This window comes from Mercenaria mercenaria, chromosome 9 (assembly GCF_021730395.1).
Source record: "Mercenaria mercenaria strain notata chromosome 9, MADL_Memer_1, whole genome shotgun sequence".
In the NCBI taxonomy this organism is placed as follows: domain Eukaryota; kingdom Metazoa; phylum Mollusca; class Bivalvia; order Venerida; family Veneridae; genus Mercenaria; species Mercenaria mercenaria.
Window position 1 is genome coordinate 40,266,335 of NC_069369.1, and position 25,364 is coordinate 40,291,698.

General features: G+C 39.5%; 1 protein-coding gene across 3 annotated transcripts in view; it reads right to left on the minus strand.

Annotated features, from left to right (window-relative positions):
• Positions 1-25,364, minus strand: part of LOC123546912 (DE-cadherin-like) — a 230,305-nt gene that overhangs the window by 154,291 nt on the left and 50,650 nt on the right. For all 3 annotated transcript variants that reach the window (XM_053551287.1, XM_045333559.2, XM_053551288.1), the window contains exons 5-9: positions 23,884-24,017; positions 23,037-23,114; positions 15,683-15,862; positions 15,175-15,311; positions 5,574-5,701 (exon numbers count right to left, since the gene is read on the minus strand). In XM_053551287.1, coding sequence (XP_053407262.1) covers positions 5,574-5,701; positions 15,175-15,311; positions 15,683-15,862; positions 23,037-23,114; positions 23,884-24,017 — 657 coding nt within the window. The remainder of the gene's footprint in view (positions 1-5,573; positions 5,702-15,174; positions 15,312-15,682; positions 15,863-23,036; positions 23,115-23,883; positions 24,018-25,364) is intronic.

A 25,364-nucleotide genomic window follows, 5' to 3' on the forward strand; every position in this document is an offset into this window, starting at 1 on the left:
GAACGACTGGGTCTCACGATATCGCTGCGACTGATTGGACAACTGGGTCTCAAGATGACACTGAAATTGTATGGGCGACTGGATCTCACGATGTCCCTGAGACTGTTCGGATGACTGGGTCTCACGATATCGCTACAACTGTTTGGACAACTGGGTCTCAAGATGTCACTGAAATTGTTTGGACGACTGGGTCTCACGATGTCGCTGCGACTGTTCAGACGACTGGGTCTCACGATGTCGTTGCGACTGTTCGGACGATTTGATCTCACAATGTCGCTAAAACTGTTTAGACGATTGGGACTCACGAGGTCGCAGCGCCCGTTCCGACGACAGAGTCTCACGATGTCGCTGCAGCTGTTCGGATGACTGGGTCTCATAATGTCGCTGAGACTGTTCGGAGAACTTGGCCATACGTTGTCGCTGCGACTATTCGGACTAGGTCTCACGTTGTCGTTGCGACTGTTCGGCCAAGTGGGTCTCATGATGTCGGTGCGAATGTTCGGACGACTGGGTCTCACGATGTCACTGCATCTGTCCGGACGACCGGATCTCACGATGTCGCTGCGTCTGTTAGGACGACTGGGTCTCACGATGTCGCTGCGACTGTTCGGACAACTGGGTCTCACAATATTGCTGCGACTGTTCGGACAACTGGGTCTCATATTGTCGCTGCGACTGTTCGAGGACGACTGGGTCTCACAATGTCGCTGCGACTGTTCGGACGACTGGGTCTCACGATGTCGTTGCGAATGTTCGGACAACTGGGTCTCACGATGTCGCTGCGATTGATCGGACGACTGGGTCTCACGATGTCGTGCGAATGTTCGGAGTCAACTGGGTCCTCACGATTGTCGCTGCTGCCGATCTGGATCGGACGACTGGGTCTCAACATGTCGCTGCGAATGTTCGGACGACTGGGTCTCACGATGTCGCTGCGGCTGTTTGAACGACTGGGTCTCACGATATCGCTGCGACTGCTCTGGCTGGGTCTCACGATATCGCTGCGACTGTTTGGACAACTGGGGGTCTCAAGATGTCACTGAAATTGTTTGGACGACTGGATCTCACGATGTCGCTGAGACTGTTCGGATGACTGGGTCTCACGATATCGCTACGACTGTTTGGACAACTGGGTCTCAAGATGTCACTGAAATTGTTTGGACGACTGGGTCTCACGATGTCGCTGCGACTGTTCAGACGACTGGGTCTCACGATGTCGTTGCGACTGTTCGGACGATTCGATCTCACGATGTCGCTGAAACTGTTTAGACGACTGGGACTCACGAGGTCGCAGCGACCGTTCCGACGACTGAGTCTCACGATGTCGCTGCGGCTGTTCGGATGACTGGGTCTCACAATGTCGCTGCGACTGTTCGGAGAACTTGGCCATACGTTGTCGCTGCGACTGTTCGGACTAGGTCTCATGTTATCGTTGCGACTGTTCGGACAAATGGGTCTCACGATGTCGGTGCGAATGTTCGGACGACTGGGTCTCACGATGTCACTGCATCTGTCCGGACGACCGGGTCTCACGATGTCGCTGCGTCTGTTAGGACGACTGAGTCTCACGATGTCGCTGCGACTGTTTTGACCGGGTCTCACGATGTCGCTGCGACTGTTCAGACAACTGGGTCTCACAATACTGCTGCGACTGTTCGGACAACTGAGTCTCATATTGTCGCTGCGACTGTTTGGACGACTGGGTCTCACAATGTCAATGCGACTGTTCGGACGACTTGGTCTCACGATGTCCTTGCGAATGTTCGGACGACTGGGTCTCACTATGTCGCTGCGATTGATCGGACGACTGGGTCTCACGATGTCGCTGCGAATGTTCGGACGACTGGGTCTCACAATGTCGCTTCGACTGTTCGGACGACTTGGTCTCACGATGTAGTTGCGAATGTTCGGACGACTGGGTCTTACGATGTCGCTGCGATTAATCGGACGACTGGGTCTCCAGATGTCGCTGCGAATGTTCGGACGACTGAGTCTCACGATGTCGCTGCGGCTGTTTGAACGACTGGGTCTCACGATATCGCTGCGACTGTTTGGACAACTGGGTCTCAAGATGTCACTGAAATTGTTTGGACGGCTGGATCTCACGATGTCGCTGAGACTGTTCGGATGACTGAGTCTCAGGATGTCGCTGTGACTTTTCGGACTGGGTCTCACGATGTCGCTGTGACTGTTCGGACGACTGGGTCTTACAATATCGCCTCGGCGATATATGATCATTTTGATTCGAATTGCCGCAAAACCCAACTGACTCACTCACTCACTCATAATGTAGCTGCTTCTGTTCGGACGACTGGGTCTCACGATATCGCTGTGACCGTTCGGACGACTGGGTCTCACGATATCGCTGCGACTGTTCGGACGACTTGGTCTCACAATGTCGCTGCGACTGTTCGGACGACTGGGTTTCACAATGTCACAACGTCTTCCGAACAGTCACTTCGACATCGTGAGACCCAGTCATGCAAACAGACGCAGCGACATCACAATGTCGTTGCAACTGTTCGGACGACTGGGTCTCACGATGTCGTTACAACTGTTCGGACGACTGGGTCTCACAATGTCGCTGCAACTGTTCTGACGACTTGGTCTCACAATGTCGCCACGGCGATATATGACCATTTTGTGTCGATTCGCCGTAAAACCCAACTCACTCACTCACTCATAATGTCGCTGCGTCTGTTCGGACGACTGGGTCTCACGATGTCGCTGCGACTGTTCGGAAGACTTGGCCTCACGATATCGCTGTGACTGTTCGGACGGCTGGGTCTCACAATGACACTGCATCAGTTTGACACTGGGTCTCACGATATCGCTGCGACTGTTTGTACGACTGGGTCTCACGACTGTTTGGACAACTGGGTCTTTTAGTTCGGGAGAAGTCTACAACTCACGACTCTCTAGTTTCGTAGTCAGACGTGTTCGCACTTGTGGTCTTACTTTGACTTGATAAGTCATGAAACTTAGTCTTCCGACAGTCACTTCGATTTCGTGAGACCCAGTCATTCAAACAGACGCAGCGACATCACAATGTCGTTGCAACTGTTCGGACGACTGGGTCTCACGATGTCGCTGCAACTGTTCTGACACTTGATCTCACAATGTCGCCTCTGTGATATTTTTGACCATTTTGTGTCGATTCACCGTAAACCAACTCACTCACTCACTCTCACTCATAATGTTGCTGCGTCTGTTCGGACACTTGGTCTCACGATGTCGCTGCAACTGTTCGGACGACTGGGTCTCACAATGTTGCTGCGACTGTTCAGAGGACTGTGTCTCACGATGTCGCTGTCACTGTTTGGACAACCGGGTCTCACGATGTTGCTGCCACTGTTTTGACGACTGGGTCTCAAGTTGTCGCTGAAACTGTTTGGACGACTGGGTCTCACGATGTCGCTGCGACTGTTCGGACGACTGAGTCTCACAATGTCGCTGCGACTGTTCGGACGACTGGGATTCACAATGTTGCTGCGACTGTTCGGACGACCGGGTCTCACGATGTCGCTGTGACTGTTCGACCGACTGGGTCTCACAATGTTGCTGCGACTGTTCGGACGGTTTGTTCTCACGATGTCGCTGGACGACTGGGTCTCACGATGTCGCTGCAACTGTTCAGACTTGGTCTCACGATGTCGCTGTGACTGTTCGGACGACTGGGTCTCACAATGTCGCTGCAACTGTTCTGACGACTTGGTCTCACAATGTCGCCACGGCGATATATGACCATTTTGTGTCGATTCGCCGTAAAACCCAACTCACTCACTCACTCATAATGTCGCTGCGTCTGTTCAGACGACTGTGTCTCACGATGTCGCTGCGACTGTTCGGAAGACTTGGTCTCACGATATCGCTGTGACTGTTCGGACGGCTGGGTCTCACAATGACACTGCATCAGTTTGGACAACTGGGTCTCACGATATCGCTGCGACTGTTTGTACGACTGGGTCTCACGACTGTTTGGACAACTGGGTCTTTTAGTTCGGGAAGGAAAGTCTACAACTCACGACCTCTAGTTTCGTAGTCAGACAGTGTTCGCACTTGTGGTCTTACTTTGACTTGATAAGTCATGAAACTTAGTCTTCCGAACAGTCACTTCGATTTCGTGAGACCCAGTCATTCAAACAGACGCAGCGACATCACAATGTCGTTGCAACTGTTCGGACGACTGGGTCTCACGATGTCGCTGCAACTGTTCTGACGACTTGATCTCACAATGTCGCCTCTGTGATATTTATGACCATTTTGTGTCGATTCACCGTAAAACCCAACTCACTCACTCACTCACTCATAATGTTGCTGCGTCTGTTCGGACGACTTGGTCTCACGATGTCGCTGCAACTGTTCGGACGACTGGGTCTCACAATGTTGCTGCGACTGTTCAGAGGACTGTGTCTCACGATGTCGCTGTCACTGTTTGGACAACCGGGTCTCACGATGTTGCTGCCACTGTTTGGACGACTGGGTCTCAAGATGTCGCTGAAACTGTTTGGACGACTGGGTCTCACGATGTCGCTGCGACTGTTCGGACGACTGAGTCTCACAATGTCGCTGCGACTGTTCGGACGACTGGGATTCACAATGTTGCTGCGACTGTTCGGACGACCGGGTCTCACGATGTCGCTGCAACTGTTCGGACTTGGTCTCACGATGCCGCTGTGACTGTTCGGACGACTGGGTCTCACAATGTTGCTGCGACTGTTCGGACGGTTTGTCCTCACGATGTCGCTGGACGACTGAGTCTCACGATGTCACCTTGACTGTTTGGACGACGTGGTCTCACGATGTCGCTGCGACTGTTCGGACAAATGGGTCTCAGTTTGTCGCTGTCATTGTTTGGTAACTGGGTCTCATGCTGTAGCTGCCACTGTTTGGACGACTGGATCTTACGATGTCACTGCAACTGTTCGGACGACTGAGTCTCACGATGTCGAAGTGACTGTTCGGAAGACTGAGTTTCATGATTAATCAAACCAAGGTAAGATCGCAAGTGCGAACACTGTCTGACTACGAAACCAGAGGTCGTGAGTTGGAGACTTTCCTTGCACAACTGAAAAGACTTATTTTTGAGTGGGGCACGGTAAGGACCAGGAAAGGTTCCGAACATTTCTGTTTTTGTATTTTTTACTATTCTAGTATAATCATTACTAACAGTCTTCTAGAGGAATCACTCGTATGAGTTAACAGTGGCAACTACAAACAAACAAACAAAGGCCATGTCCTCAATGTAATGTTGTACCATTTAATCCTCAACATGGATCTGCATGCAACTGATACATGTAGATTTTTCGTAATCACTTGAGACATATATTTTTCCGTAATCACTTGAGACATATATAAAACATGCTAGCCATTTTATTGCAAAACTGTCACTCATTAAATACTACTTTCAAGTATTATAAGGAATTTGTCATTTTAAGTTGTAGACCTACCAGGTAGTCAAGTCCAGCAAAGTTATCATCATACGGAAATAAGCGTACGTAAACTAAGTCTATAAGAACAGCAAGTCTGTTTATGCATGATATAAGATAACTAAATGATATGCAAAAACTTACAGTAGTGTTATTCCAACCTCTCTAAAATTCTTTTCCCCTTCGTAATCTAAATTACTCATGTTAACATCACTCTTAATCGCCAGCTTATTACCATCGACGATCTCAAAGTACTTCAGTGCTTCTTCAGACTGCAAAATGATTTCATCAATATATGTTGAAATTGTCAAATACAAAGTACCTGTACTTTTTACTCTCTATATACCCAGACATGATTAAAATGCCTCATCTACTAGAGAATTTCTAATCAGAAGACTTTCGTAATTACATGTATATAATGCTTAAAACAGTTTTATGAAACACGTCTTCCAAATATAATGTCCTTGGTATTACTTCAACTAAATTTTTAAAAAAAATGCTGCTGTATGACTGATGGAATGTATTTATCACACAAACTATCGCTTAATGTTCTTTAAACCCCACCATTAGCTTTGTTTGATGATTAGGTTGTAATGATGCTACTAACTATCATTGTATCTTTTCTTGTTTTGATAAATATCTCTCTTTCTAACTGAATATAAAATGTACAAAGTATAATGACACGGTGATGAAACAATAAACAATTAACAAAAGTCACTCTGGAAGCTTCCGGAGTATTTGTCCCGAAAGTAAATCGGTCTTGTCTTCATTTTGTATCAGATGTAAATGTTCCACCTAAGACAGTCCAACTTCCTAGTTCCATACTGCTGCATACTTTTGTTCTGAGAGGCTTCTTTTTCCATGATGCCAGGAAAGCAAATGACCAGAAAATGCATTTCAACGAAAGATAGTGTGCAACCTACATTTTTGACCAATCAGAGCGAGTGATTTTTCAAAAGAAAATGTGGCTCCTTATTCCTTAAGACCAATGTGACTGTGGCAATTTTCAAAGATCAGCTCTACACGCTGAAGAGCGTCGACTGAATGCGCATGCGTTCCAATGACCGCCCCTTCATTGTATTTCAAGGGAAGCCGACACATCTTTGTTAGTCAAAGGTAGGCGGAGAATCCGACACGACTGACTCTGCAATTCTGGTTGGTCAAACGCAGATTTCACACTATGTCAGATAGAGTCCATGAAGAGAATTCTTCAAGAAAAAGAAACCTCGGTCGGTCACTCCGCTACGCTCCGTTTCCCTCCATATCGGTTTCTTTTTTCACGAAGAATTCACTTCATAAACTTTATCTATAACATAGGTGATACGAAAAAATACTGTCTCCGTCTCTTTTATAATAAATTAATTTAACTTCAAGAAATCTTATTTGCACTGCATAAGCTTTAATTGCAAAAAAAAAAAAAAAATAGTAATAATAAAAAACACGAATGTTTCCTCGCAATTAATGAGAAATATGAAAATGATAGGCCTTACAGATGCTTTTAAAATGAAAAGAATGATATCCCGGACGAAAAATTTATCAAACGCTATTATATATTGGCTGAATCATACATTAGAATAATCTACAGCGTTCAACATAATGTCTTCAAATGTCGCGTTTGTTGTTATTGATTTCGTCTTTTTTTTTGGTGGTGGGGGGGGGGGGGGGGGGGGGGGGGGGGGGAGGGGGTGCAAATACTCTTAAATACACTGAGAATTTGACCAAATAAGCATTGTACGTTTCTTTTAAAATAACCTCTCTTTCTTTTCTTTTGGTTGTAGTCTTACGATCTGGATGCCAGTGCCTTTAAAGATAGTTCTGGGACTGAACACTTTTACTTGATTAAATTCTAAAAATATAAGTTCTACAGGACAAACTAAAATTTCAGGCCAGTAAAGAGTCCTGGTCTCATTTTTTGTTGTATTTGGAAAACAGAAAATTTTCGTAACGAGGGTTTACGGGAAAATCATGATTGTTAATATGATATAACAGTTTTATTATTTTATTATCCTATAATCAACATAAGTTCCCAAGATTAAAAAGAAGCTGGTCAACTCATGCCTTAAGCTCAGTCAACTCGCACCTGACTGATCAACTCGCACAGTCAATTTTGCCAATTAGTATGCAAAAACTCAACTCGAACCCTTTTATCTATGTGAAATTCAAATGTGCATATTGATACTCGTTCATTTAAGTGTTTCTTTCTCTTTTATGAACATGAAAATTTAGAGTTATATCTTTTTTGCACGAGTTAACCAGCCTGGGTAGGTTATCAGTTTGACAGATGGTAATGACCATTACCAAAGATGACTCCAAATAAATGTGAATACAGTCAACCCTGCATTAAGCATCTAGTCAAGGGAGAGACACATCCCTGCAGCTTCTAAATATAGGTGTCCGCTACAGCAGATTCAACTGTAATTCCTGCTAAAGACGTTACACATACCATGCACGCACTATTTTTCATGTATGACATATTCCTCTGATGTGCATTTCAATGTGATTGTTGGTAAAAGTTGAGCAAGTGGTTGATTAAAAATTGAAGCAGACTGTTTATAACTTCGGAAACTTTTATTTCATTCAGCAAGATAGGGGCCTTTGTGGCCACTTACCGAGATTTGCTGTCTTACACTAACAGACTGATTTTAATCTGACTTTACTTACTTGCAATTCTCGACAGACATACATAAAATTTGTACTACTAGACTGTCTTACACTTGCAATACACGAGAGATTTACGTAACACATTACTTTCACTGATAAAATAACTTACATTAAACTCTACTGATCGGCACTACTAGACTGACATTCAACTGACTTGAACTACTAGACTGACTTACACCAAGTTCTACTGACCGGCACCACTAGACTGACTTACACGACGTTCTACTGACTTGAACTACAAGAATGACCTATACTACTTCCTACTGACTTGAACTCCTAGACTGACTTACACTACGTTCTACTGACTTGAACTACAAGACTGACTTATACTACATTCTACTGACTTGAACTACTAGACTGACTAACACTACGTTCTACTGACTTGAACTACAAGACTGACTAATACTACGTTCTACTGACTGGAACTACTAGACTGACTTACACGACGGTCTACTGACTTGAACTACAAAACTGACTTATACTACGTTCTACTAACTTGAATTTACTAGACTGACTAACACTACGTTCTTCTGACTTGAACTACAAGACTGACTTATACTACGTTCTACTGACTTGAAATACTAGCCTGACTTATACTACGTTCCACTGACTTGAACTACAAGACGGACTTATACTACGTTGTACGGACTTGCACCACTAGACTGACTTATACTACGTTCTACTGACTTGAACTACTAGACTGACTTATACAACGTTCTACTGACTTGAACTACAAGAATGACTTACACTACGTTCTACGGACTTGCACTACCAGACTGACTTCCACTACGTTCTTCTGTCTTGAACTACTAGACTGATTAGCCCTACGTTCCACGGACTTGAACTACTAGACTGACTTACCCTACGTTCTACGGACTTGAACTACTAGACTGATTTACACTACGTTCTACGGAATTGAACTACTAGACTGACTTACCCTACGTTCTACTGACTTGAACTACTAAACTGACTTACACGACGTTCTACTGTCTTGAACTACTACACTGATTAACCCTACGTTCCACGGACTTGAACTACTAGACTGACTTACCCTATGTTCTACGACTTGAACTACTAACTGATATTTACACTACGTTCTAGGGAATTGAACTACTAACTGACTTACACTACTTCTAACTGACTACAACTACTAGACCGACTACACTACGTTCTACGGACTTGAACTAACTAGACTGATTTACACTACGTTCTACTGACTTGAACTACTAGACTGACTTACACGACGTTCTACGGACTTGAACTACTAGACTGACTTACCCTAAGTTCTACTGACTTGCACTACCAGACTGACTAACACGACGTTAAACGGACTTGAACTACTAGACTGACCTACCCTACGTTCTACTGACTTGAACTACTAGACTGACTTACACTACGTTCTACTGACCGGCACCACTAGACAAACTTACCCTATGTTCTACTGACTTGAACTACTAGACTGATTTACACGACGTTCTACGGACTTGAACTACTAGACTGACTTACCCTTCATTCTATTGACCAGCACCACTAGACTAATTTACCTTACGTTCTACTGACTTGAACTACTAGACTGATCTACACGACTTGCACTACTAGACTGACTAACACTACGTTCTACGGACTTGAACTACTAGACACGACGTTCTTTGGACTTGAACTACTAGTAGAACTTACCCAACGTTCTACTGACTTGAACTACTAGACTGACTTACACGACGTTCTACGGACTTGAACTACTAGACTGAATTACACTACGTTCTACTGACCGGCACCACTAGACTGACTTACACTACGTTCTACTGACCGGCACCACTAGACTGACTTACCCTACGTTCTACGGACTTGAACTACTAGACTGACTTACACGACGTTCTACAGACTTGAACTTCTAGACTAACTTACCCTACGTTCTACTGACTTGAACTACTAGACTGATTTACACGACATTCTACGGACTTGAACTACTGTACTGACTTACCCTACGTTCTACTGACTTGAACTACTAGACTGACTTACACTACGTTCTACTGACTTGAACTACTAGGCTGACTTACCCTACGTTCTACGGATTTGAACTACCAGATTGACTTATACTTCGTTGTACGGACTTGCACTACTAGACTGACTTATACTACGTTCTACTGACTTGAACTACTAGCTAACTATACTACGTTTACTGACTTGACTACTAGACTGATTAACACTTCAGCGACTGAACTTCTAGACTAACTAATACTACGTTCTACTGACTTAACTACAAGACTATTGACACGACATTCTAGGACTTGAACTACTGACGACTTACCCTACGTTCTAGTGACTTGAACTACTAGACTGACTTACACTTCGTTCTACGGACTTGAACTACTAGACTGACTTACCCTACGTTCTACGGACTTGAACTACTATACTGACTTATACTACGTTCTACTGACTTGCACTACTAGACTGACTTACCCTACGTTCTACGGACTTGAACTACTAGACTGACTTATACTACGTTGTACGGACTTGCACTACTAGACTGACTTATACTACGTTCTACTGACTTGAACTACTAGACTAACTTATACTACGTTGTACGGACTTGCACTACTAGATTGACTTATACTACGTTCTACTGACTTTAACTACAAATCTGATTTACACGACATTCTACGGACTTGAACTACTGTACTGACCTACCCTACGTTCTACTGACTTGAACTACTAGACTGACTTACACTACTTTCTACTGTCTTGAACTACTTGACTGACTTACACTACGTTCTACTGTCTTGAACTACTAGACTTATTTACCCTACGTTCTACGGACTTGAACTACTAGACTGACTTACCCTACATTCTACGGACTTGAACTACTAGACTGACTTACACTACGTTCTACTGACTTGCACTACTAGACTGACTTACCCTACGTTCTACTGACTTGCACTACTAGACTGACTTACACTACGTTCTACTGACTTGCACTACTTGACTGACTTACACTACGTTCTACTGACTTGCACTACTAGACTGACTTACACTACGTTCTACTGACTTGCACTACTGGACTGATTTACACTTCGTTCTACGGACTTGAACTACTAGACAGACGTACACGACGTTCTACGGACTTGATCTACTAGACTGACTTACCCTAAGTTCTACTGGCTTGCACTACCAGACTGATTAACACGACGTTCTACGGCCTTGAACTACTAGACTGACTTACCCTACGTTCTACTGACTTGACCTACTAGACTGACTTACACTACGTTCTACTGTCCAGGACCACTAGACTAACTTACCCTACGTTCTACTGACTTCAACTACTAGACTGATTTACACGACGTTCCACGGACTTGAACTACTAGACTAACTTACCCTACGTTCTACTGACTTGAACTACTAGACTGACTTACACGACGTTCTACGGACTTGAACTACTAGACTGACTTACCCTACGTTCTACTGACCGGCACCAGTAGACTGACTGACACGACGTTCTACTGACTTGAACTACAACACTGACTTATACCACGTTCTACTGACTTGAACTACTAGACTGACTTAGACTATGTTGTACTGTTTTTAACTACAAAACTGACTTATACGACGTTCCACTGACTTGAACTACTAGACTGACTTACACTACGTTTTACTGACTTGAACTATAAGACTGACTTACACTAAGTTCTACTGACTTTTACTACTAGACTGACTTACACTACGTTCTACGGACTTGCACTACTAGACAGACTTACCCTACGTTCTACGGACTTGAACTACTAGACTGACTTAACCTACGTTCTACTGACTTGAACTACTAAACTGACTTACACGACGTTCTACGGACTTGAACTACTAGACTGACTTACCCTATGTTCTACTGACTTGCACTACTAGACTGACTTACACGCCGTTCTACGGACTTGAACTACTAGACTGACTTACCCTACATTCTACGGACTTGAACTACTAGACTGATTTACACGACATTCTACGGACTTGAACTACTGTACTGACTTGCCCTACGTTCTACGGACTTGAACTACTAGACTGACTTACCTACGTTCTCTACTTGCACATTGAACATACTAGAACCTAGATATTACCACGTCGACTTGTACTGACTGATTTAACGACTCTACGACTTTACTCTAACGCTTCCGTTACTGACTTGAACTACTAGACTTACTTACACTACGTTCTACTGACTTGCACTACTAGACCGACTTACACTATGTTCTACGGACTTGAACTACTAGACTGACTTACCCTACGTTCTACGGACTTGAACTACTAGAGTAACTTACCCTACGTTCTACCAACTTGAACAACAAGACTGACTTACACGACGTTCTACGGACTTGAACTACTTGACTGTTACCTTTATACCCACATGACTACTGACCGACCCTATGATGAACTAGATGACCACGACGTTCTACTGATTGAACTACTAGACTGACTTACCCTACGTTCTACTGACTTGCACTACTAGACTGACTTACCCTACGTTCTACTGACTTGCACTACTAGACTGACTTACACAACGTTGTACGGACTTGAACTACTAGACTGACTTACCCTACGTTCTACGGACTTGAACTACTAGACTGATTTACACGAAATTCTACGGACTTGAACTACTAGACTGACTAACACTACGTTCTACTGACTTGCACTACTAGACTGACTTACACTACGTTCTACTGACTTGCAACTACTAGACATACTGACTTACAACTACCGTACTTCTACATTGAACTTGAACATACATAACACTGACTATTCACCTTACGTAATCTTTTACTGATGACTTGCTACTGCACTACACTACGACTTAAATTGACTACATACGTTCTACTGACTTGAACTAGACTTACACGTATGACTGACTTAACTATACACGACGTTCTACGACTTGAACTAGTAGAGTCACTTACCCTACGTTCTACGGACTTGAACTACTAGACTGACTTACCCTACGTTCTACTGACTTGAACTACTAGACTGACTTACACGACGTTCTACGGACTTGAACTACTAGACTGACTTACCCTACGTTCTACTGACTTGAACTACTAGACTGACTTACCCTACGTTCTACGGACTTGAACTACTAGACTGACTTACCCTACGTTCTTCAGACTTGCTCTACTAGACTGACTTACACTACGTTCTACTGACTTGAACTACTAGACTGATTTACAGGACGTTCTACGGACTTGAACTAGTAGAGTCACTTACCCTACGTTTTACGGACTTGAACTACTAGACTGACTTATACCACGTTCTACAAACTGGAACTACCTGACTGACTTACACGACGTTCTACGGACTTGAACTACTACACTGACTTACACGACGTTCTACGTACTTAAACTACTAGACTTACTTACCCTACGTTCTACTGACTTGAACTACTAGACTAACTTTCACGACGTTCTACGGGCTTGAACTACTAGACTGACTTACACTACGTTCTACTGACTGGAACTACTAGACTGACTTACTCTAAGTTCTACTGACTTGCACTACTAGACTGACTTATATTACACTTAATAAACTTGTGCTTCTAGACCTACTTACACTTAACTGTACTGACTTAACCTACTAACACTACTAGACAGACTTACAAGACGCTCTTCTGACTTACACTAAGAGACAAACTTACACTACACTCTATAGACTTACAGTACAAGACTTGCACTACACTTTAATAACTTGGTCTACCAAACTGACTTTGCATAACACTCGACTGATTTTCACTAACAGACAGTTTCATTCCATTCTCTTGACTTACACTTCATTCTACTGACTTGCAATACACGACAGACTTACAAAACATTTTTTGACTGGCGCTACTCGACAAACTTATACTACACACTATCGGCTTTCACTACTAAAATGATTTATATTAAATTCTTTTGACGTGCATTTCTAGACTTACTTAGGCTACACAAAAGTGTCTTGCAATACTAGACTGACTAAAATTACTTTACTAACATATACTAGTAGACTGACTTACACTACAGTCAACTGACTTGACTGACTAACACTTAACTGTACTGACTTACACTAATAGACTGACTTAGATGACACTCTACTGACATGCACTTCACGACTGACTTTCATTACGCTCTAATGACTTACCCTTATAGGCAAACTTACACTACACTCTACTGACATGCACTACATTATACTAATTTGCACTACTCGGCCGACTTACACAGCACTTTACTGCTTTGCATTACTGGAGTGACTCACACTGTTCTCTACTCGCTTGCACTTCTCGACAGTCTTACACGACATTGAACTGACTTGTACTTCTAGACGGACTTACATTACATTCTACTGACTTGTACTACTAGACTGAATTATACTACTACTATTCGAAAGATCTACACTACACTCTACTGACTTAATTAAAAAGATCGGACTGCACCATACTATACTATACTTGCTTGCACTACTTGACAGAGTTACACTACTCTTACTAACTTGTACTACTCCGTAGACTTATACTACACAGTACTGGCTACTATTCTTGCATTACACTCTACTTACTTGCATTACTTGACTGACTTACAATACATTATACTGAACTGCAATACTCGACAGACTTACACTACACTTTACTGACTTGCAGTATCAGACTGACGTAACATTTGAATCTGCTGACTTCCACTGCAATAAACTAACATTACACTCTACTGGCTTGAACTATAAGAGACTGATTTACACTACAATCTACGGATTTGCACTTCTAGAGTCACGCTCTACTGACGTATATTACTCTACTGATCTACACTACTAGGCATACTAACACTACACTCTACTGACTTTCAATATCACTCTTACTTACACTACACTCTTCTGACCTACACTTCTAGACAGCTTACACTTAACTTTACTGTCTTACACTTCTAGACAAACTTACACTACATTCTAATGACGCGCTTCTAGACAGACTTACACTACACTCTACTGACTTGCACTTCTACATTGACTTTGACTTCATTTGACAGACTTACACTTTTAGACAGACCTACACTACGTTCGACAGACCTGCACTACTTGAATGACTTACAGCAGGATCAATTGTAAACGTTAGCTTATCTTCGTCAGGGTCTTCAGCGAGCAGCTCCATTAATACTTCTCCAGCAGTAAATGACTCACACATGTAGATATTCTGTGCATCACCCTCTGCTGGATCCGTCCACGTAACTATAAAAAATGCCAATATATCAGGGTCTGACTGAAGTTATACAGAGAGTCTCAAGCGGAACACCAACTTTCCGTTTTTCACTTGAAGGAAAATTATTGCAGATTTTTTATACTAGTATGTGCGCACGTATTAGTATAAAAAAACATATCTGTCGCTTCTGTTCCATTGTAAGAATGATCTTTTCCTGTTAAATATATTTGACTACATGTAGTTTTTTTCTATTATGAAAATGTTACTGAGGTACTTAGATATAGGTTTCGGTAAAAAATATAAAGTGAGAAACAATCATAGTTTCAAATATCGTTGCTATTTGTTTAAAAAGAAACTTGACGTTCGTCTGAAGGCATGCATATGTAACAAACTTAATCACCTGGTGATCCAACTCTGACAGTGAGATTTACTTCAGAACTCAATGGAGTTTCAGGGTTAGAGTCGGTTCCTATAACAATTAATTGGTATTCGTTACCGCGTTCTAGAGGACTATCAGCCACAGAATCAGTCAGGGATATTGTACCACTGTTGGCGTCAATCTTAAATATGGGATATTCATCTGAAAGTAAAAACATGCAGACTAGTTTGAGGCTATATGTGTTAGTTTACACTTCAGTCTGATCATTCAATAAAATCATTGTGTTTTGGACAATCTGCACTTAATAACATATCAACAATTCAGTGAAATTGAATAATGTAATTATATGGAATTTTTTATCACCTAAACCAATTTTCAGAAGGCTACACGTAAATGCACAGCATTTATAAAACCTATATTTTTAAATGCACGTTATATCTTTATACAAGTCAGTAAAGAAATTTGTACAAGTGCAAAATATATAAAATTTCAATCGCCAGAAAATAACAGCTGTAGACTTATATGAAGGCCGATGCGCCATGCTAAATGCAAAATGCTTAACAGCAAACAGTTAATTAGCGCAAAATGCATTTTGCTAAATGCTTATTGTAAAAAAAGTACTATCAAATGGTAATTGTCGTTAAATGCGAAATGCTTACCAATAAATGCCAAATGCTCAATGCTAAGTGTTCTTATCAAATAAAGGTTGATGAATTCAACTTTTAAAAAGTCACTGGCTTTTGTTACATATCCCCCCTCCCCCCTCCCGCAAAAAAAGATAAATAAATAAATTAAACACCCCGAAAAAAAAACATGTTTTCTAAACATTTCAGAGTAAACAGTGTCAGTCCCATGTTCCTGTGACAGGTAGAACATGATATTGCCTCGAATCAGACTGATGGAACGTTACATGTTTTCACGTAAATATATCAAAGGACCATTTATGAGTTTAAAGATCATTAACTAATTACATGAAAGAATTTGACGTTTATCACTTATCATTTAGCAAACTGACGTTAAGCGTCTAGCATTTGGCATTTAGCATTAGATATATGGCATACAGCATTTGGTATGAATCATTTAGCATTTAAGTATTTGATATTTATCATTAAGTAATTGGCATTCCTTTCCGAAACTAAAATAGATTCATTATACTTTGATTCTGTTTTGATATTCCAGGCTATAAACTTGATAGAAGAGGCAGAGACATTCATGGTGGATGGTTAGCCTCCTTTGTAAGATCATACCATCAAGAAGAAGAAGAAAAGATCTTGAGTGTAAACACATTGTGAACTTAGTTTATGAGGTAACCCTTCACAAAAGTAAATGGTGTTTCATGTGTGCCTAAAAGCCACCTAGTTTAAATGGTGATTGTTTTATTGAAAATCTCAGTAAATCTTTAGATTAATGTTGAGCTGTATTTGACAAGTATGCAGTAATTGGTGACCTAAATTAAATGTAAATGAAAGCTTGTCTCACAATAGCAGTGATATTAATGATATCTATAATTCTTTTGAATCAGAAGTTGGTAGGAACATCCCAGTTACATATACATACAGAAAGTATTAATTGCCATACATGAATAAGGTATCAAGGAAAGCAATTTATAATAAGAAAATGTCATATCATAGATATCTAAAATATAAAAGCTCTAACAACTGGGACGATTATGGACAAAATTAATCTTGTAAATAAGCTAAAAAAGAAGTCTTTAAAAATTACTTTGTGGAAAGATTCTTAGGTGGATGGAAATCAACTGATTTCTGGCAAACTATTAAACCATATATGTCTAAAAAAAATGCAGTACAGAGACTTGGATAATTTTAAATGAAAATAATAACATTATATCCAAAAAAAATGATGAAACAGCAGAAATTTTCAGTGATTTCTTTGTAAATGTGGCATAAGATATAGGCAAGGACTACACCTTTGATAAAATAATCACCCTAGCTTGAATGAAATTGCTAAATAGAATTTAAACAAGAAAAAAATGACTTCCCACCTACTGATCAGAATACTGTATCCAAAATAATTGATAAATTCAATATTAAAAGGGCAACAGGTGTAGATAAAATCTCTGTTAAGATATCAAAAATAGGCAAACGCGCTCTTGTACCTCACTTTACACATCTTTGGAATAATACAATTAATTCAGGTATTTTTCCAGACAAATCAAAACAAGCTCAATTTACGCCAGTTTTCAAAAAGAATGATCCATTACTAAAGTCAAATTATAGACCAGCCAGCATTTTGCTTGTGCCCTCATTTTAAAAACAAAGTTCTATCTCTACAACTTAGCAATCACTTCGACTCCATTTTTGACAAAATTGTATGTGCTTTCTGAAAAGGTTATGGCTGCCAAACGACTCTTTTGAAACTTCTTGAGGACTGGAAAACAGCTCTTGACTCTAATGAATATGCTGCTGCATTTGACTGCCTGCCTGCCCAAAACATTCTCCTTAGTAAACTTAAAATATATGGTCTAACTGATAAGTCTATAAACTTAATGTCTAGTTATCTCTCAGATAGGAAACAACAGATTTAACTTGGTAACATTGTAAGCACTTGGGCTGAAACAGATAAGGGTGTGCCTAAAGATTCCATTCTTGGGCCATTACCTTTTAATGTATTTATAAATGATATTTTCTACTTTATAAACAACAGTACCCTGTGTAATCATGCTGACGACAACACTCTCTAATTTCATACACCAAATTATGATAAGCTCCTTACAACATTACAAACAGAAAGTGATATTTTAATTGATTGGTTCAGATTTAACTGTATCCAGGCCAACCCGAATAAATTCCAGGCAATAGCTGTTGGTGAAAAAGCCCCTGTTTTTAAAATCAGCAGTTCCGCTATTGAATGCGAAGATGTTGTGAAATTACTGTGTTGACATTGACTTGATTAAATAAGGGGAACACAGACAAAAATAAGTCGAAGGTTCTATCAAAAACATATGCAATCTTAAACAATTAGGACTAGAATGTTTTGAGTAAAGGCGTCCACTGAATACATTTGTCACTATTCAGGGGCAATAACTCGAAACTTGCAGGAGACTTCAGATGGGAAATAGATCCAATCAACATTTTAATATAAAGGATTTAATAATGTCTAGATAATAACTTTTTGAGACTCACAAGGTGACAAATTGCATTTTTACTATTTCAGTGGCCTTAACTCTTAAAATGGGGATGGGGGGTGCCCCAAGAAAAATAGAAGTGTGCAAGTCAATCATGATAAGACTCAAGCAAGGTTTCATGAATTTATATCAAATACTTTCTTAGCTAGGCAATCACAAGGTGAAAATGTGCATTTTGACTATTTCAGGGTCATAACTCTGAAATAGGGGGCGATTGAAAAAAAAAGTGGCAAGTTTATATCATGATAAAACCATGCAAGGTTTCATCATTTAATCAAAGACTTTTTGATCTAGGTGCGTAACGAACTTCGGACTGAGAAATGACGCCATCGACTATCAGGAATAACTCTGAAAATAGGGGGGCAAAGGCAGACAAAAATAGGAGGTGCGCAAGTTCATATCATGATAAACACTCATGCAAGGTTTAATCAATTTATATGTAATGTTTTTGAGTAAAGTGCGTCACAAGGTGAAATGAGCATTTTTGACTATTTCAGGGGCAATAACTCTGGAAACAGGGGGGAGACCCAGATGAAAAATAGGAGGTGCGCAAGTTCATATCATGATAAAGAATCATGCAAGGTTTAATAAATTGGTACAATGTATTAAATACTTTTTGAGCTAGGCGTGTCACAAGGTGAAAATGTGCATTTTTAACTATTTCAGGGGCCATAACTCTAAAAAATTGGGGGGATGGGGGGGGGACCAAAATGAAAAATAGGAGGTGCACAAGTTCATATCATGATTAAGACTCCGGCAAGGTTTCATGAATCTATATCAAATATTTCTTGAGCTAGGCATGTCACAAGGTGAAAATGTGCATTGTTGACTATTTCAGGGGTCATAACTCTGAAAATAGGGGGCGGACTTGACAAAAAATAGGAGGTGTACAAGTTCATATCACGATAAATACTCATGCAAGGTTTTATCAATTTACATCAAAGACTTTTTGAGTTAGGCGCGTCACGAACTTCGGACTGACGGACGAATGGACGGACGCACGCACGGACAAGACAAAATCTATATGCCCTCACCACTAATTGGGAGTGTGGGGGGGGGGGGGGGCACAAAAAAAAACTGAGTAAGCTTAACAGATCAACAATATTTGATACCTTTGTGCTCCCAAATTTAATTTTTTGTCCATTGTCTAGGCATTTATGTTCAGTCAGTAAAAATACTAAAAAAAAATGAAAAAATCCAAGAACGTACTTTGATATTATGGCATCTTGTATGAAAACCTACTACTTACAGACTATTAAGGTCAAATTATCATCCTAACACTTAAGAAGAACTAGAACAATAGCCACAGACATTTTTTTAAAATTTTGAAAAATTGCCCCTGTCAGATTTAGAAGTGAACAAAGATTCCAAGCTTACCTTTAGATTTTCTAATATTTTACCAACATTTCCTTTGTATAGTCGGTTCAAAAGCTCTTGGGATCTTATGTTTTGTAATGTTGTCTTCTTGTCGACACAAAATAAAACTTTGTATTGTATTGTATTGTATTGTATTGTATTGTATTATTAGGTTATTCAACATTGTTTTGACAATACGGAGATATATTTGGACGAGTACCCAGCTGAGAAAACCAAACAGGACGAGCCACCAGGCGAGTCCAATATGGTTTTCCCAGCTGAGTACTCGTCCAAATATATCTCGTATTGTACAGTTCAATGTTAAATATTTTTTTTATTCTATATGTATTTTATTTTAGTTTAGATTAAAAATGATTCACTGAGTATTGTATTTCTACCTTCCTGATTTCAAGACGCATAATCAAACTTAGTACATAGAGCGTCTACTTCACCCGATTTACATTCGAAACATTTTCACGCGTTTCGAGCTTTATCGTACGTTCAACATTGGACTTTTTGAATCGTCCAAATTCGGAAAAATACAGGTTTTTTTGTACGCACGTGCGTCCAATAAGGTAATATATTGTACGGTCACGTGTTGCAAATGAACGTTCACGATTGGACAATTAAAATAGATATAGAATTATGTATTGTATTGTATTGTATTGTATTAATCATTTTTCACTTTGGCAATTAGCATGACGCACCGGCGAATTATAGACTTCTGAGCTTTTTTCAAAAATATATTTTATGCTACGAAAAGTCTGTGCGCCATGCTAAATGCCAAATGCTATAACACAAATAAGTAATGCTAAATGCCAAACTACTTAATGCTAAATGCTACATTCTATGTACTATAGGCAAATTTCCTGAGGCTACATGCTAAATACTTAATCTCAATGTTAAATGCTAACTTAAAATTCTTGAACATTATGAGTTAGTGAAAGATATCTACAAACTATCTAAAACTCAAAAAGCGTAACTCCCGATCAATTTCTAATGTAATATTATACATGTTATCACTTTGTTAGTAAGATGTATAACAGTCTGTCTATAGTTATATAAATGTAGTATGAAAATTTGAATTATGTTTCTTTAACAGGAAGAAAAACTTAGGTCAATAACTAACCTGATATTTTCCAGGTCTGAACAAAGAAACTGTGCTTGACCTAACGTTCTTCTCGCGAACGAAAATTGCTAAACATTGTCTCGAATTGCCTTGTGCTTCAAACAAAATATTGTATAGTTCTTACACGGAAGGAGGTGTTTTGTATGCTGCTTCATCTCTGGTCACCACTCCTTGTGGTTATTATAACTTACTGATAATTCATATAAATTATACACATTTCATTCAGTCATAAAATGGGACTATTGTATGCTGCTTCACTGATCACTACTCCTCATGGTTATTATAACTTACAGATAATTCATATAAATTATACATTTCATTCAGTCATAAAATGGGACTACTGTATTCTGCTTCACTGGTCACCACTCCTCATGGTTATTATAACTTACAGATAATTCATATAAATTATACACATTTCATTCAGTCATAAAATGGGACTATTGTATGCTGCTTCATCACTGGTCACCACTCCTCTTGGTTATTATAACTTACTGATAATTTATATAACTTATACACATTTCATTCTGCCGCATCATTAGGCTAATATTTGTTTTTTCGTGGGTTTTGATGATGTTCGATGTTACATTTCAAATGTAGCAGGGACACCTGAAGGCGGTCTGTTCAATGAAAACAGTTTGAAATGTTGTCCCTTATACTAAAGGAAATAGTTCTGCCCATGAAATAACTGCTGTATTACTTAAGCCGCCATTTCATGTAAGTAATACTATAATACAAATGATAGTTAAAAGAAATATCTTAAAGTAAACCAAATCCGCCCTGCTCTGCAATTGAAACAAATACCATAAATGTAAATTTTATTCGCGCCTTTATATTATATCGAACCAGCAATTTGAAATGTTCATATAACTATTCTTAAAATTATCCTTGTCTGCGGTAATTTACAACATTTAATTTATAATACAGTATAAGAAAACCTGCTTTAACGGTATCGAAATTATTATAATATGAATACAACGTTTTTGACCTGATATTTACTGCTAAAGTAATTAACACTTTTTCACTGGAATAAATATATCATTTCAAACAAAATAATAGTAACATGTTTAAGAGAAAGAATATGTTGCAGTTCCAACACGGTGTTTGTTCTATCATGCAAATACCATTGTATGATTTCATGATTTGAAAGAAACATGACTTTTTAGACGGTGTGCTTAAAAATTATTTATTAACGAATAATCGCACCATTACAATATGAAATTTTTAATATTGAGAAGCCTAGTATCTGTACTCGCACTGATCAGATTTAAAAAGCTACATAGTTTTTTATATACAGAGGTCAATTTCGATAATTTTATTTTTGCAATGTAGCAGACTTTTTTCAACATTTTTGGCACAATGGATTCAGTCAGTATCAATTATTATTCAATCGAGCAGGGACCATTTTATGCCTATGTTGCTCGGTGATAGTGTAAGAATTTGTACAGTTATCTCTCAGACAATCTTGAAAAGTAAAGTCCATACCATTTGTACGTTGCTATTATGTCAATAAAAAGAGATTTTAATACTTTTAAGCCAACTCGTAAGTACTTTTAAAGATCATGTCATCATGGTAAAGGGATACTAATATCATACTACAGCAATTTACCTACCTAAATACCTACCGACTTATGAGAATGTTGTTTGTAATACATGGTTACCTGCAATATTTCACACAATCTAGGTAACAGAAGATACCTGTATATGTGAGAAGTGTCCTTAAAAATGATAAAAGAACATTTCTATACCTTTAAATGAATAAGTAATTTGGTTGTTGTCCGAACTGCCATCGGCATCGGTAGCCTCAACTTGATACACAAAATCACCTATGAAACAAAAGTAAGTACATTTAACAACATGGAGGGGTTACAAGGGAAACATGGTTCTTAAAACATTGAACATTACATAATACCAGTTATATCTATCCCTATCAAATTAATTCAAGGACACTGTCTGGAGTGTTTAAAAAATTATTTAGATTTCCTTTGACCTGCGGACATACTAGTTCTGTGTTCTAAAGATAAAACTTGACAAATATTTTTTCAATGTAAAATGGTTCGAAATATACATATGAAAAAAAAACAACATTATATCTTTCAATGTAATATTTATGCATCATTTAACAGAACTTTTAGAATTTATTCAATTTAAAGAGTAAAGATTCTTTTGTATTTAAAGTAAAGAATATTTTTATCCGGATCTCTCAAAATGAAGAAGCAATTCACTAAAAAATCAGTTTCTAAGTTTAAGTGAATCTTTTACGAGACTCTTTTCTAGCCCATCAAAATATATTCTGCTAGCCCATCAAAATATAATCTGCCAAAATTACATTTTGATAAATGCGACTCGTGAAACAAAAGGTTGGCACAACTTTTTCATATATGCACGTAAGGCATAGTACAACTTAGTATAATACATCCGATCTCTGAGACTTGAACAATGGCGTACTGCATTTTCATACATGCAAACAATCACACACTACCAGCAAGAATCGGAAAGGAACTGTGACGCATCATGACGTATTCTAACTACAGGTATTAAGACGTCAGGTAGGCACGAGACTCACGCGTTATGACATAAACAATTTCCACATACCTGCAGAAGGTGTGTCCCGAATAGATTTTGTATAAGGTGGTGATCCTTTAAATACGGGTTCGTTGTCGTTGTCATCTTCATTGTAGATTGTACAGTCAATCGATACTTCACCGCTAGTATCTTTGTCAGTCGCCCTATAAATAATCACCCTATTAGGTAGTCGCCCTACCTTTGTAATATTTCTTGATCAAAGTTTCAATTGTATAAAAGTACGAGGATTCAACGTAAGATCAAGAAAGTAGGAAAATATGATACGACAAAGAAGATAAATGATTACTTTGTAACTCACCATATTCATACATATCAAAACCACGTCAGGCAGCGCTCTGTTTCACTTTATGTAAAAGTTCTGTGATCTACAATCGTATATCGACATTCATTTATGAAAAATGCCCAGGTCGTTGATCGGCATTCAATGAAGACCCGAGTCTGCTATCGTAAATTGACATTCAATGTAGATCCAGGTCTGTAATCGTAGATCAACATTCGATGTAGACTCAGGTCTGCAATCGTAGATTGACATTCAATGTAGACCTGTATCCACGACCAAGACTTGTTTTGAATGATAATCTACAATAGCAGACCTGGTTTTACATTGATTTTTTATCTGAACAATTTCGAAGGTCAGTCTACGATTTTGACTTTTAAATGGCGATCTACGACTTATACTTCTTTTAAATGTTGATCTACGATTGCAGATCTTGGTCCACATTGAATTTTGATCTACGACCTGAACAATTAGATGTTGATACTGGTATACGAACTGAACTTTTTCTAAATGTCGATCTACGATCTGACTAAGTTTTAAATGCTGATCTACTTTAAAATTTGCAGACATGGGTCTATATTGACTGTCCATCTACGACCTAGACAATTTTGAAAATTGAATACCGATGTGCAATTTCCTATCTCAAAGCCAACTCTGCACATTTGTTGTGACCATATCTGGTTATACTTATACAACGACACCCTCGGTTCATAAAATTACATAATGGTACTGTTTATATAAACGACTGTAGTGAATCTATTGAAAGAATGGTGAAAAGTCTATTAAAAATGATATAATATCTCCCGAAAGTATACAGAACGAATCGTATACCCGATGTAATGTAGGGCTTGACTGCAGACTTTGACGGTCATCGACCCACATTAAACAAAAAAACACATGCAATGACATAGACTTCCGTCATTTTTATATAAGCCCATTAAAATCAATAATTGAGCCGGGAAAATACGGACGATTTTTGCAACCCGGCGTTGGACGTTTCATATCTTCCCACCGCGCATCAACTCGGGTACAAGAACATTAAATATATATTCGGATATCTTTATGTTTGGTATTACCGTTTGGTTATAGTGTTCCATGCACTCACAATATAGTATACAGCATGTTTTCGACCACAGTCAAAAACGGTTTAACTCGGACGCGGTAGTAAAAATACGGACACAGAATCGGAAAAATTCGGACATCCTGATTGTGA